This window comes from Seriola dumerili, unplaced genomic scaffold, assembly GCF_002260705.1.
Source record: "Seriola dumerili isolate Sdu_G_001 unplaced genomic scaffold, Sdu_1.0 BDQW01000088.1, whole genome shotgun sequence".
NCBI lineage: Eukaryota > Metazoa > Chordata > Actinopteri > Carangiformes > Carangidae > Seriola > Seriola dumerili.
This window is the reverse complement of record NW_019174343.1, coordinates 4,062,429-4,077,760: the sequence shown is the minus strand read 5'-3', so window position 1 is coordinate 4,077,760 and position 15,332 is coordinate 4,062,429. Positions and strand designations below refer to the sequence as shown.

At 40.4% G+C, this 15,332-nt stretch overlaps 1 protein-coding gene across 1 annotated transcript in view; it reads left to right on the top strand.

Annotated features, from left to right (window-relative positions):
• epha8 (EPH receptor A8) overlaps window positions 1-13,568 on the top strand; it is a 125,815-nt gene extending 112,247 nt beyond the window's left edge. The window contains exons 12-20 of the mRNA XM_022744817.1: window positions 1,411-1,478; window positions 1,796-1,921; window positions 2,486-2,671; window positions 4,746-4,807; window positions 5,678-5,887; window positions 10,208-10,357; window positions 10,444-10,634; window positions 11,558-11,716; window positions 13,454-13,568. Of these exons, the coding sequence (XP_022600538.1) occupies window positions 1,411-1,478; window positions 1,796-1,921; window positions 2,486-2,671; window positions 4,746-4,807; window positions 5,678-5,887; window positions 10,208-10,357; window positions 10,444-10,634; window positions 11,558-11,716; window positions 13,454-13,568 (1,267 nt within the window). The remainder of the gene's footprint in view (window positions 1-1,410; window positions 1,479-1,795; window positions 1,922-2,485; window positions 2,672-4,745; window positions 4,808-5,677; window positions 5,888-10,207; window positions 10,358-10,443; window positions 10,635-11,557; window positions 11,717-13,453) is intronic.
• The last annotated feature ends 1,764 nt before the right edge of the window (window positions 13,569-15,332 follow it).

The window sequence follows — 15,332 nt, the reverse complement described above, 5'->3', positions numbered from 1 at the left end:
CTATTTATTTACCAAGTTGTCAGCGATCATTTTCCATGTTAAACAGGCAAAGCTAGACTGAATTAAACAACGAAATCATTCCAGGAATAAGGAAATGCAACACGAAAAAGCTTGACAGCAGTTTTGATTCTACCCTCACTGTACAAATGGCACCACGGTGGTTATATTATGGATAATTGTATGACAGATCAAACGGCGCACTATTACACACAGAAAATATGATGATCGTAAGATCATCAAGGTGTCTAAAGTGAATTCAAAAGTGGATCCAACTTAAAAGACACATCATCTGCTCTTGGCAGTCTGAACTGCTTTGTTCATATTTTTTGAAACTCTATACATCCAAGACAAGGAAGAGTTTCCTCTGAGAGAAACTCTTCACAGGATTCCCAGTGACAGGGAGAGTCCTGTGTTTAAAGGGGATAAAAGTGGTGAATGTGACTGGCGATGATTGTTAGATCCTCTAACACAGCCACCATGATAATATATTCATTCTGACCCCCACCCTATCTCCAAGTGCACTGCAGGAAAATACCACCTCCAGCTCACTGGGTGAGGTGCATTTGACTGCACTGAGCGCAGAGCCCTGTATGCGTGAACAGACCATCACAACAGTTTCAAAGTAACTTTCCTGCCCGTACCAAACCACGTTAGCACAGGGAGCAATTTGATTGCACACAGGAGTTGAGTATGTGAACCACTTGCCTAATTTCAAGTGTGCCCAAAAAGCCACAGACGCATGAGACAGGCCGCCACTTCTGAATGTCTGTCTGTGAACGAGGTGTTAAATGTCCTAAATGTCTTCTTGAGATGTGTTTATTGTGACGTCTTAACATGAATATTGCTGTTAATCATTTTTACTTGAAGCCATGGAAGCATATCCATAGATACCTTTTTATTAACTACTATAAAAAGGTAATAATCAATAACAAAAAGGTAATGGCAAAATGAATTTAATGGGTCAACCAAAAATGCGAAAAAAGGACGTTTTCTCTCTCACTCTTAGTGGTATGAAAATTCATTTTGTATTCACCTCTATTGTATTAGAGCGGCTGGAAAAGTCTGAAGGATGGACAAACACAGTCGTGTTCCCTGAGTGGTTTGATACCACGAGGAGTAAATGAGAGAACATGTCTTTTTAGAGTGTGCTGCCCCTTTAAGTTCTTTGACGAGGGTAAAGAAAAACTGTATTAACAGGCTGACTGATTGTTCCTTACAAATAAGTGATGAAAAGCCCTGTTGAAGTGAATAATTAATTCCCAACAATTATTGATTAATTAATTATGAGCTATAGTTAGAGTTTGATAGTACAAATGTTTCACTTTTGTCCTGTATTCATCCCGCTGTATGTTTATGTGTGTGCATGTGTGTGTTTGGATGACTGGCTGCGTGTGTGTGTGATTTGTATAGACACTGTGGCTACAGCAAAGCTTTCCAGGATTCCGACGAGGAGAAGATGCATTACCAGAATGGTCACGGTATGTTTGACCCATTCCTCAATTATTACCAATGATAGATTAGATCGCCTTCCTTGAAGAGTTCGTATTCTCATCCCCGTGTAATAAAGTTCATCCTCAGAGCAAACAATTTTCATCTCGCTCCGAGTGATTACAGAAGCACACAGGCCTTATTCCCTATATGCTGTTTATTCTCTCCCTCCCTCTGTCTGCTCCGTTCTCCGAGTCATTTCTTCCCTTTCATCATCTCTCCCTCCACACACCAGTGACAGGGGCTCAGATGTGATGTTGCTCTCATTCTCTGATATGTGACCAAATGGTAATGTTGTTTATCTTAGTGTCATTCCCCGACGCGAGGTTCTATATCGACCCACACACATACGAGGACCCCTGCCAGGCGGTCCACGAGTTTGCCCGAGAAATTGAAGCTTCCAGGATCAAAATAGAGAAAATCATTGGTTCAGGTAAAACCATGAACTTGTGTGCACTAACACACACACACACACACACAGACACACACACACACACACACTGAGAATCATTGGCTGAGCTAACTTAAAATCATTGGCTGGTGTAAAGGCTGTGGTGTGCAGCAGAGAGGAGGATGACAGAGCGGAATCAGAGCGTTGCGTGGGGCTGTCAATCAAAGCTCCTTAGACAGGCAGGGAATACTAACACTGTGTCAGCTCCACAATACACTGCTGCATGTGACTCCTGCAGACACAAAGAGGAGTGTGAAGTACAGACCCGAGGAAGACAAATAACAGGAATTACACTAAGGAGGATAAGGATAAGCATTAACGAGGAAGACGCTGATGGATGATTAGCTCCCCTCAGGTTGTGCACATATATGTGGACAGACCGCCTATGAGTTGATTTGTTTCCCTTATCTAACGCAGCGAATTACCTTAACACACATTTTCATTTACATCTGTAGGTTTGCAGCTAAGCACAGGGCATGTTCAGTACAGTGGAATATTTTTTATTGTCGAATGTAAAGCGTTGAATTGGTCTGCTCTTGTGTTTAGGGGAATTTGGGGAGGTGTGTTACGGGCGTATGAGGCTTCCGGGGAAAAGAGACATCCCAGTGGCTCTGAAGACGCTGAAGGCTGGATACACGGAGAAGCAGAAGAGGGACTTCCTGGCTGAAGCTTCCATCATGGCCCAGTTTGACCACCCCAACGTCATCCGCCTGGAGGGCGTGGTAACACAGAGTACGCTGCCACTGAAACTATAGATCAGTATATACTGTCAATTTTAGGATAATTGACTAGAACATAAGAGATGTAATAAGACTGCATCTGGAACAGAGCATGAATTTAATGATTAATATTAAAAACACATTTTTGGTCTACACACAGTAAAGAGTAAAATGAATCTCTACTGGGATTTTTATATTGCAAATAATTTCATGACACCACCTCTGTGCCGGGTCCCATTCACAATGAATAGCAGCCTATCGCCCTCCCAGCCTTTGAGCCTGTGGGTGTTACTGTAGATGTGCTGGCACACAGCCATTGGCCCTCTTGGGATGAAAGGCCCAGAAGAGGGTGTGGTGACGAGACTCCAGTACCACACTGCAATCCTGGTGCCAAGAATGAGGGCGCTTTACGCCTTCCACTGCCGGCCAGCTGTCGGTCACTTTATCACACCTATATGAACCTCTCTAAAATCACACAACACCCTCTATTCATGTTTTGTTCGTCTTTCTTTCTTTTATTTTTAATTTTTTCAACCAGCTGACGTGTGATCATGCAGGTGAAAAGACAGAATACAGATTAATGAGTGAGTTCTTCTTCTTCTTCAGCCGTCTGAAGGCAGCAGCTGTCTGTTCCATCTGCAGCCTCTACCAGGAGTCATGTTGGCAGATTTGCTGCTTCAGTGTTGTGCAACACGCACCAGACTGCAAAATAACCACAGAAACCTCAGGGTTTTAGTTTTATGATACATTTTATAGTTTCTACTGCAAATCAACAGGCGTGTTGGAGACCGGTACACTGGAAATAGTTTACACAGTCTCATGAAAAATCTCTAATTAAATAAAACTTCTTTAACAACTAATACCTCCCTCAGGACCATCCGTTCCTTTCTCCTCCCCCGGTGTCTCCACTTAAAACGGGACAACTGGTGCGCCCTCTTTTTAACAAGTCTGCTCAATGTAACACCTGTAGTGTACAGTACAGGTAGACATGTTGCTGCAATCACCGACATGCTGTCCACTGAGGTTACATTTTATCTTGGTGGTTCCAAAAACAAAGACTTATTATTTTAAAATTCCAAATTTATTTGTGTGGGTCACATAGTTGATCACATCAGGATCACATTTATGCCGCAATATAAAGATGTAGCAGACAACTATTTCTTTACCAGATTGTCAGCAAACATCTAAAATAAAGATTAAAAATAAAGAAATACAACGCAAAAAAACTAGACGACATTTTTAAATGTATATATTCTCTCTGATCTCACCTTGTTTACACGTGTGCTGCAGGTGTGCCTCGCCTTGAAAACACCAAAGTGTCTCTATATAATAGAACAATTTTCCAACATTGTGCTCCTGCCACATGTCTTCATGGAAACTGTTTCAGGTCTATGGATTATCCAGAGTACCTGTGACTCATTTGTATGGATAATTATAATTATTTTAAACAATCATTCTTATATTGAGTAAATAAGTTTTCAACATGCATGAATGAATGAATGAATGAATGAATATTGTTTAATCGAGTGTCCTGCACCATATCTGGTGCCCAGCCTATGGGCTTACAAGACACTTAACCATAAACTTGATGGCAACATAAGAAATCATCACTTCCAAAATTTAGATGAGGTTCAAATCCATCAGTTATGTTGGATACAGCATCCTCTGAAGCCAGGCTTCTCCTATCAATCTTGCCAAAACAAAAGTCTCTACATTAAAAAGCCAACTCAGCACAACAGCATCGGACACAAAATCAGATCAGGATTCTTCGATTGAATCTCGTTAAACGAATATTTCCTTGGATCAGAGTACAGAGGGCAATGGAATACAAAATGGAATTCATCCTCAACAACCCAGAGATCTCATAAATCACACAAACATTGCTCTTCAGGGGTGCCTTTGTATCTGCCTACCTCAGTTGCCAGTGGTAAAGTACCAGCTCTTAACTGATCACACAAAGACCTTTGCGTTCTCAGCAGAATTAATGTTATATTTGGTTCTATATAGTAATCATTAACAATCCGCTCATATAGTTTAGATGTTCAGTGCAGCACAGGAATAATCCGGTACGTTTTTTGTCTCTCCAGGTAAACCGGTGATGATCATCACAGAGTACATGGAGAACGGCTCTCTGGACTCTTTCCTCAGGGTTGGTATCGATGCTTTCAGCTAAAAACCATTTAAGTCCTAGTATAGAGTATCTTGTTTTGCTTTTCATTTTGTGTCAGTCTTTGGTGCTAATTTATTTTTCACTGTATTTCTCTAAGTTCAGTTGTCCATCTAAATGTGTGGACATTAGTGTGTGTCTTTTTTCCTTGGGCTTGGACATCACTGATCATCATCCATGCCCAGGGGAAACTGGAAAATGTGTATCATGTGTAAGATGTAAGCTTCTCAGCAACTTTAACCAAAGCTTTGATTTAAGCTTATAGCATCTGTTTGAATAATCCAGTGGATTTCCAAAAGGCTTTTCTCCACACATTAAGGAAGATGTCATTCTTCAACTTACACACTGTTCACAGGAGAGCGACATCATGCTTACTCAATCATTTTTCCCTCAGCAGGTGACTAGAAGACTGTCAGTGGATGCTTGGAGTCAGGGTTAGGGTTTTAACAAAGTAGAAATATTACACACATCACTTCCTGTGTATTAGAAGATTGTTGCCAGGAGACAGTGCTCAGCCACCGGTGGGTTAGAGAGAGTATGGGTTAAAGTTTTCTTTAATAAGATACGCTGTAGGTTGATTTAACATTGTGTTACATCGACAATGTCAGACATCCCCAGTGTTTGCTTATATGAAAATACTGCAGATTATAACTTAAAAGCAAATCTCTGTCATGTTTTATTCTCTTATCTTTACTCTGTTCTCTATCTTGATTAAAATCTTTTCTATTATCACTCTTCATCTTTTCTTCTGCAATACCATCACTTTTTTTTTTTTATCTGCTGTTCAAACTTTCTCTCCCTGCCTCCTCCCTCCTGATCAGTCTTTGTCTCTTCTTCTCTGCCTTCCTGTAGAGACACGACGGCCAGTTCACCATCATCCAGCTAGTGGGGCTGCTGCGCGGCATTGCGGCCGGTATGACCTACCTGTCTGACCTGGGCTACATCCACAGAGACCTGGCTGCCCGCAACATCCTGGTCAACAGCAACCTGGTGTGCAAGGTGTCTGACTTCGGCCTGTCCCGAGTGCTGGAGGACGACCCCGATGCTGCATACACCACCAGTGTGAGTTTTCACATTGAGGCAAGCATTAATGCAGCAACACACACACATTCACACACATGCACAGATGTTTACAAGACATGGTCAGTATCAGGGAGCGCCAGTCACATGTAATGAGACTGGAGAAAAACAGTAATTCAAAATATGCACAAACCTAAAAAGTATGTAGGTATATATACATCATCTTATGTTAAAGTTACAGTTACATGATCATAATGAGTTCCATGCAGTGAGGAAGCATTATACAGATTTGACATACTCCAGTGATTTAATAATGTACTTCCATGAAGTTGGAGGACTCACAAGAGACAGATTAAGAACAGAAGCCGCAGAGGCTGAAACATCCTGACTTCTATTTCCAGGGGGCAAGAATGAAGACTTCCTCAATTATTACTCAATTATGTGGCTTTGCAGAGGTTTGGATGCATTTATATATTTTTACGGTGACTTTTTTTATGACAGGTTTTTATGTCGCATCTTGTTAGCTTTGTATGTATCACACTTCATAAAGTTTAGTGTTTTAAGGCCTCTACCCCTAACCTGCATTTTACCAGATAATGGACTACATAAGGTGTCACCCATGTCCTCTAATGGACATTCCCCTTACCTCTCTATCAGCCTGGGACAATAATTGGCCTAAAGCCACATCACCATATGCCTAACCCATCTTTGTAGAGGCTGCAGTGGCTCATGGGTGTGTGGATGCATATGGTTGGCTGTTTTATATGTTTTTCTGTCTCATACTTAACCTATTTAAATGTTGCTTGTACTATATTTTGTTATGACCTTGATTAAGGCCACAAGGCAAAAAAGCGTTGGTCTAAAGATAAAGATGTTCTGTACTGCAAGTGTTGCTGGAGTTATGACCCCTTTGCCTCCAGAGAGGAGGCGACTCCATAACCATGGGAGACATAAAGCAACTGTTTTCACTGAGTATCACTTAGATAAGTAAACTGATATTTATTGTTTAAACTCTGGGGCATAGTAGCGGCCTTGAGCAGCAAGTATTTTAATATTGAACTTCAAAACCCACAAATCCTGAAAGATCTTCTCAATAAACTGCATGTGAGAGAGATACCAAAAAGATCAAAGCGTAAAATCTGAGCTCTTGTCCTAAAGTTATAATCTGTAACTTTTCCACATTAAAATGTCCCAAAACTACTAGACCCATGGTATATATTGTTGTTGAGTTACATACTTACATTATCCCAAATGTTTCCAGCAATTTTCACACCTACAGAAATCAATCAAGAGGGTCAAAATTGACTTTTTATCCGGTTTTAATCCACATTTTTACAATACACTTTTTTACATATTAGTTGTTTTTCACTATATATTTTAACTGGATGAAGGATTTCAGTCATCTTCATACATCTGGATCATTAGATATCAGAGAAACAAGATCAGCAAACATAGTGTTTCTACTGGATCCCTGGGTGATTAGATAATAGAAACTATAATGTAACACAATATATAGATAGGTAATATATAGAGAATATATAGCTATATTATATACTGTGTGTTTAATGTGATCATAGTTATCAGATCATTTTGTTTGAACAAATACATGTCTTCAGATTTAATAAACAGACAAGTTCAAATGTATTTTGTATTCTTATAAAACCTTTATTTAAGTACACAGTTCCACTGAGATTTGGCCAAGAGAGAAGCAAAAAGGCAAACGTAAAAGTTAGAGACAAATACAACTGTTCAACAGCAATATAAAAAAAATACAATCAAAGTCTCATAAGAGTGGGAGCAAAGTAAAATCATCTTTGTAAGTGCTTCAGCTGAGAGCAGCCTGATATTAAACCTGCAGCCCCATGGGAACAAATATATTAAGTCTTAACTAAAAAAGGGCCGAGGTAGCTCCTTCCACAGCCTGATGCTATCAGCTCGCAGCACACAGATGGAAATCAGCATTTGACACATTTGTCTGTTACAGTCTGTTAAAGCGCAGCGATCAGATTACACAAAGCAAGGTGATTACATGCAGCATCACTCAGAGACACTCTGAAGGGGATAAGGACCTCAGATTGTGATATTATACACAATACAGTGTCATTACAGCACATCTCCAATTAATGTTTGATAATGGCCGAAGATTAATACAGTTCAAATTACAGTCAGGATATCTGGGTAACGTGAGTGAAGCTGCTTATTGTATGGAATCAAAGTGACAGCAAAGTCACTTTGAAGAACCTGCAGGTATTAGGATAGGATAATGAAGTAAGGTTAGTGAATTCCACTGGGTCATGCTGCTGGTTTTAATATTTAGCAGGACATCAGGTGTCTGTAATGGGCTGCGTTTTGAGAGTAACCTTCAGATGTTTAAAATAGCCCGGAGGGAGCACTTTGTTTGTTTAAGAAGTGATGTATCCATTTGTCAGCCTAATTAAGTGTCAGCTTTATATCAAAATAATGTAAGAGCTTCACGTACTTGCTAACATTTGCAAGTCTATTCTTGTCCTGACTACACGTCCACACCAGCTCTCTTTAGTCTTTCATGCACAATTTAACTTTCTGCTTTCATGAACAGTTACTCAGTGGTACATTTACTCAAGTGCTGTACTTTAGTACACATTTTAGGTCGTACTTTACTTAACTACTTATATTTTCTTCTATATTTCAAAGGGAAACTGTTTACTTTTCACTTTTACCTCTATTTTGATGCTTTATTTACTTGATACTTTTACAATTAAAGGTCCCATAGAGTACAAAGGTAGATGTCCATGTGTTGTTTGATGATAAAGCAGGTATAGGTTCTGTATTAATACTGTGAAAGTATCAAAGTGCTCAGTCCACAGAGAAATGCACACAGCCTGTATTCAGAAACTGCGCCTTAAAACCAGCTGTCAGGACTTCTGTAACTTTGTGATGTCACAAAAAAGCAGCCACGCCCCCCAAGCCCCACCCACTTGGACCCACCATCCAACCTTGCAGGATTTGGTTTCTCTAAGTGTTTACCTGAAATCTGCTATATTTTTATTAGATCACTCAGAAAACAGTCAGCCAATCAGAAGAGAGACTCAGAGCCTCATCTCCTCTGATTGGCTCACTGACCTGTTGTTGCTAGAGCTCCAGAGAGAAGCCTGAGAGAGGCTACACTGAGATGGTTTTTGGTTCTTACAACCACAAATATCATAATCTTCTTATGGATCAACACTTCAAAATAAAACACAGGAGAGGAGGAAAATAAGGGCCCTTTAAAATTCTACATACAAAATATATGATACCCATATAAAATATGATACATTGTTTCAGATTAAGCAACTCAATAGTTTATATTATTTACAAATTAAGGCACTGGTAATAATACAGCAATAATTATATTGTGTACATAATATAACAGTAGTAAACATAACAGTATGAACTTATTGCAGCAGATAAGCTTGTATATGGAAGGTTATTGTGCATTTTATGACTGAAGCATGAAACTTTCTCCTCTGCTTCTATAAACCATGAAGTTTATTTTAAGATGTGGAGGCATTCCAGATGTGACCCCTGGGACAGGGCAGAGCCCCCTGGAGTAATGAGTGTGACCCAGACCCAACTAGCATGCTAGCTTCTGATTAGAATGTTCGCTAATGTGCTAGCTAGTCATGTGACTTCATAGAACACACAGCAGAAGTTTTCAGTGTTTTTAACGAGCTATAGCTACCTCAACACCTGGAAATGAAGGGGCCCGCAGTCCCCTGGCAAATATGGTGGTCTAAGCAAAATTATGTTACATGGCCATAGCAGCAAATAAGCATCTTTATGCAATGCCGAGGTCAATGACCTCTCAAGGTCACCAGAGGTCAGATGCAAATTGTGTCCACATCTGAAATAAAACCTTGGAGTATGCAAATTATATGCTGAAACTTTCATGCTTAAGTCATTAATTTTTTACTTTTATTATTTGAGCCACATTTTGCTGATAATACCAGAGTAACACTTGTTTACCTGCATTTAGCTGTTCAAACAGCATCTGAGAATATTTGTTGACAGTTCTCTTTTGAAATGTAATGAGTTTTTGACAACCTCCAAGTGTCGACTTAGCTTTTAAATGTTGAGTCTGAGGAGAACATGTCTTTTTCACTTTCCACCTGGATTTTTACCCGTTTTTGTATATAAATGGAGCTCTATGGCACAGAGGCTACATCATCAGATATAGGAAATACTTGTTAGTAAGATCAGTTCATTCCTGGTTTGGCATTAGTAGACAATAACAGGAAAAGTGTAGAAACTTGTCAGGTAATCATTCTGTAAATTAAGATGTCCTCTAAATCTGTCGCAGAAACTCTTTGATATCTTGGTCGAACTTCGTTATGTTCCTGACAGGGTGGGAAAATTCCAATCCGCTGGACAGCCCCGGAGGCCATTGCCTACAGGAAGTTCTCCTCCTCCAGTGACGTGTGGAGCTACGGCGTGGTCATGTGGGAGGTGATGTCGTACGGAGAGCGACCATACTGGAACCTCACCAACAGAGATGTGAGCACAGGGCCCAATAACTAACATTCAGTGTATTGTCATGCTAGACACTGCGGTCTCATCCTTATTTTGCTGTCCATGTGCAGGTGATCAAATCTGTGGAAGAGGGCTACAGGCTGCCTGCTCCTATGGGCTGCCCCGCTGCTCTACACACACTCATGCTGGACTGCTGGCAGAAGGATCGCAACGAGAGGCCGCGCTTTTGCCAGATAGTCACCGTTCTCGACAAGCTAATCCGCAACCCAGAGAACCTGAAGTCTATGGACACGCTCTGCAGGTGGGCGGGGCCGCTGAATAGATCCATATTTGCAGCGAAGCTACGTGGGTGCACTGTGTCACATGCAGAGGAGTCTTTTTGATTTAATTTGGCCAGACTGTTCGCCAAAATTTAATCAAATATTGGTTCATGTGATTAGCGGATTAAGCTTCAAATCAAAGCAAGACACCGCCTGCACGGGGCTGAGAAGATGATCTCTTGGACAATATATGGTGACAGACTGTTAGGCTACTAAGTAACTGTCCTAGGGTGGGAGGCAGACTAAATCCAATCTCATCCCGCTGTTATCAAACATGAGCGCGGTGGGATAAAGTTGCGGTGTAAAGTTTCCCTCAAAGTTCTCTGGCAGATGAAGCGAGCGGTCGTGTTCGTTTTCCAATAAGCTCATCTCTGATAGACGCGCTGTGCGTTAAGTAAAAGCCCGACTGTGATATTGACATTGATCCGCGCTGAATGTGGAAGCGGGTTTGAGAGGACATCTGGGCTGAAGCTGGACTTGTGTAAATTGCTCAGTTCAGATCCCAGATCGTATGGAGTCAGTGGTGCATGGCATTGTGCTTCTGCGTTGTGCATGTGTGTGTGTCTGTGTGTGTGTGTGAGGTGAGGGAAACGGTAGGTGAAGGAAGAGGCAGAGGAGAAGGAGGAGTGTTAAGGATTTCTCTCTTTATTAATCTACCCAAAGCAGCCATCCTGCACCCACAGCCGCCACCTCTTCTCTATCATTTTAACTGCTATTGATTTTCTGCCTCGGTTACTAGTGCATTTCAAAGCAGCCTTTCCCCCAGTCGCTCTCGCTCTCGCTCACTTTTTGACTCTTTTCTTGTTTTCGGACTCTCTCCAACTAATCTTTTTGTCTTCCCATTCATCTTCCTCTCTCTCTATCTATCTACGGCCATCTGTCTCTCTCTCACTCTTGGCCGCAGTTTAAACAGTCCTCCGCTGATGGAGAGAGCTATCCCCGACTTCAGTAGCTGTAGCTCAGTAGACGAGTGGCTGGACACTATAAAGATGGGCCGCTACAAGGAGCACTTTGCAGCAGGGGGGTACCACACTCTGGGACACGTCATAGGCATGAACCAAGGGTAAGTACTGACTGTGATGGAGAGTGATAACAGTTCAGAGGTGATGGGGGAACATTTAACTTTGGCAGTAGTTAGCTGCTGGGGCTCTACCAGCTGATGTACTGCAAAGGCCCCGCAGGATGAGAAACCGTTGCACACAGAGCTTAAACTGACTGACTGACAGATTGAAGTAAGTTCTAGCTTCTGGTAAATCTCAGCAAATACAGATAAAATCAGTTTGACCTGCTGACATGGTGAGTCACAATGTCATAACCACAAATCTCTCTTTAACAGAAACACTGTTCACATTCACTAAATAGCTCCAATGGCTCCGTCTTTGCTGATTTGATCGGTGTCAAGCTGCTGTTAGTGAAGTTCCTGCAGCGATGTATATATGGAGGCCCATCAGTGACGGCTGGGATAATGCCCCTGGAGCCACTCAAAAGGCTTTTAATTTGAACATCTGTGTTGGATACAAACCGTCTCAATTCAACATCCCCAGTTCATTTCAGTTCAAATACAATTGCAGGATGATATGCACTCCTCTTTCCTCTCATTTCCTGTCTATATCTTTTAAACTGTTTCAACTTACAATAGTTGATTTTTTGGTGTCATGAACACAACACTGACAAATCACATCTTGGTTGCAGTGTTGGAGAAGCTACTTTGAAAACATGGCTTTGCAAGCTGATCTATAGCAAAGCTACGCTAGAGAGAAACCTAGTTTGGTTCACTAAAGCTTCTTAGAATAAAAAAAAAAAAATAGAAAGAAAGAAAAAAAGAAAAACAGGATCAAATTGACAATGTACATGTGATACAAAATTCTAACAAAATATAATACACAAAAGTCACAAGCCAGTTTATTGCAAAAAGGCCTACTTGTTCACGGGTCGTAACATAAACCAATAAACTAAAATACCTCACTATCCATGGGAAAGTGCTGGATGTCAGTTTTGGTTTTGTAAACAATAACCGCTTCAGTATGGCCGCGGTGATTCTTCCTCAGGCTGAGACTCGGGAGGTTTATCCATGATGATGTTGCAGCTGGGTGCGCACTGAGCAACGCCCTAAGCTTTTGCACATGTGCTTCACAAAGCATGTGGTGGAGACTGCCTGGGGAAAAAAGGTAGAAAAGTAATTGAACTACTTGAATCACTCAAGCTACTCTAAAATGTAGTTAAACTACTAGTTTTATTACATGTAGTTCACTACTCTGTGAACTTGTTAGCAGATTCCGATAATTGTCGGTTCATCACTATGAGCGACTCAAATCACAGTGTCGCATTGTTGTCACATAGCCACTCTAATAAAGGTCAAATACCTCCCAAAAAGTTGCCACTGATGGTGCCTGAACACCGACTGAAAGGACAGCAAAGTAGAAATGAAATGGAATTAATGCTGTGAAAATGTACATTATCCTACATTTATCACAACAACAGTTAAACATGGAAGAAGTATTGAGTTTGCATTAACACAAAACAATATCAACAACAAATGAAAAGTTCAGATAACAGGTTCATTGTGGTAAATTATACTTAAAAATGGGAAATTATGGAAAATAGCCTGTGTATAATAGCAGGCTGTTTCACATGAAGACCTCTGCAGTTGAGATACAGGAAATTAAACATAACAGCATAAACATTTTCATGCAAAAAGATCGAATGAGAATATGTCAAATATCTGTGGGGGGTTTTTTTCTGGATTTGAGACGTAACGTGCATTTAGGCCATAATGTGTTCATATGTGTCCGCTGTACAGGGACATCCAGAGGCTCGGGGTGACACTGATGGGCCACCAGAAGAAGATCATGACCAGCGTCCAGCTGATGAGGGCGCAGGTGCTCAACAAGAGTGTGCCGTCAGTGCACGTATAACTCCAACGCTGAGGTTTCTCTCTGCTGAAATGTAGAAACCCAGGCTTCTATAAGGTCTAGAGGGACTCCACGGGAAACAAGATGATCAGATAAAAGGGAGAAGAAGATGTTTGGGAACTTTACAAGACTTTTTTTCCTTGAGAGATTGAAGAACAAAACGTGAAAGGTTTTAACTATGGAGCAAGTAAACATGACTTCTTAAGGACAAGTCCAACCTTTCATTTTTTTCCTATCCGATTACATTTTCTGAGTTTAAATGTCTTGTTTATAAATGGAAAGACTGCCTTAATTACCACAAATTATTTTAATTTTATTGTCTACAAAGAGAAGATAATTTATCAATCATGAATTTATCAGAGTAATATGATTTACGGAACCGGGCAATAGCAAAGAGTACATGGAGTGATGTATAGGGTTGGGATGGGGATGAGGGTGTTTTCAAATGTTCTGATGACACTCGCTGTCTCTCCTGCTGTAACAGCTTGAGGAGGACGAGGCCCAGAACAAGGGTGGTGTCAGAAAAAAAAAGTGGAGAAAAGTGAGATAGGGTTCACCCGAGTTGCCAGATCGTCTCCACAGTGGAGAAGACCTATTTCACCCCAGGCTATTAATACCAACAACAGGCACATTTCTCCGCGGTCCAACCTTGATGAATGACCCCAAGAGAGCCCTAGAGCCCTCTGCCCAGTCTGAAGCTGCGCAGCGCACAACTACGTACTAGAAAGATGTGTATGATTCAGTTACAGTGCACTTTATTCTACAATCTCTCTGTGTTGTAGAGGCTTTGCAGTTGTGTCACAAATCTCCTCACAGCCACAGCTGGAGCCACAATGTTGGTCTGTTGAAGAATTAGCAGTTTGAAAATATTACATGAATAATTAATAACTATACATTATAAAACCCAACCTAGCGTTGTAAGTAGTTCGCTCTTGGCATTTCTTTCCAAATTTCCTTCCCTTGAACAGTAAACTGAAAGGAAGATATATTCAAAATACATACAGTATGTGATTAGTTATGCACACAAAATACTTTTGGCCATTTCAAGTATTGTCATAAATAATGCAGCTGATACATTTTCAGTATGTTTCTTGTTTATTCCAAATGCACTGCTGTTTAAAATGCATTTTAAATCAGGTTCAAATGTAGAGCAAATATATTTTAAATGCATTTCAACTACTGCAAACCTATTTATGCTTTGAGTGTGGACATTCATTATTGACCAGGGAAAAAGTAGTTTAATAAATTAACCTTCACTATAGGTACACTTACTAGCATCTTTTACTGGTGAGATGGGGATGAAGGCCCCAGATAAAGAAACTAAGATTATTTTGTCAACCAAATTGACTTCTATTCTTTTTCTAGATCAAATATATTTAACACTGATAAGAAAAAAATAACCCTTTTTTAAATATATTCTTTACTATATACCTTTATAATATGTTCAGAACATGTCAGGCTACATGCTTATTCTTGTTTACTTTCAGATGCAGAAATACATTTTCAAGGCATTTTTGAAATGCATTTGCAAGATATTGGAAATATATAATGGCCAAAATTATCATAGCTTAATCTTAACATTTGTGTCTTTCTTTTGTTTTAGCTGTGTGTGCTAACTAAGTAGCTAGCAGCAAACTCAAAGACAACTAGATACTGACTCTTGCTTCTGCCACATTATTTAAGCTACAACAGAAGAGTGCTAATTAGCAAATTAGCAGATGTTGATTTGTAGTTTATACCTATAGCTTAACCTTAACATTTGTTTTT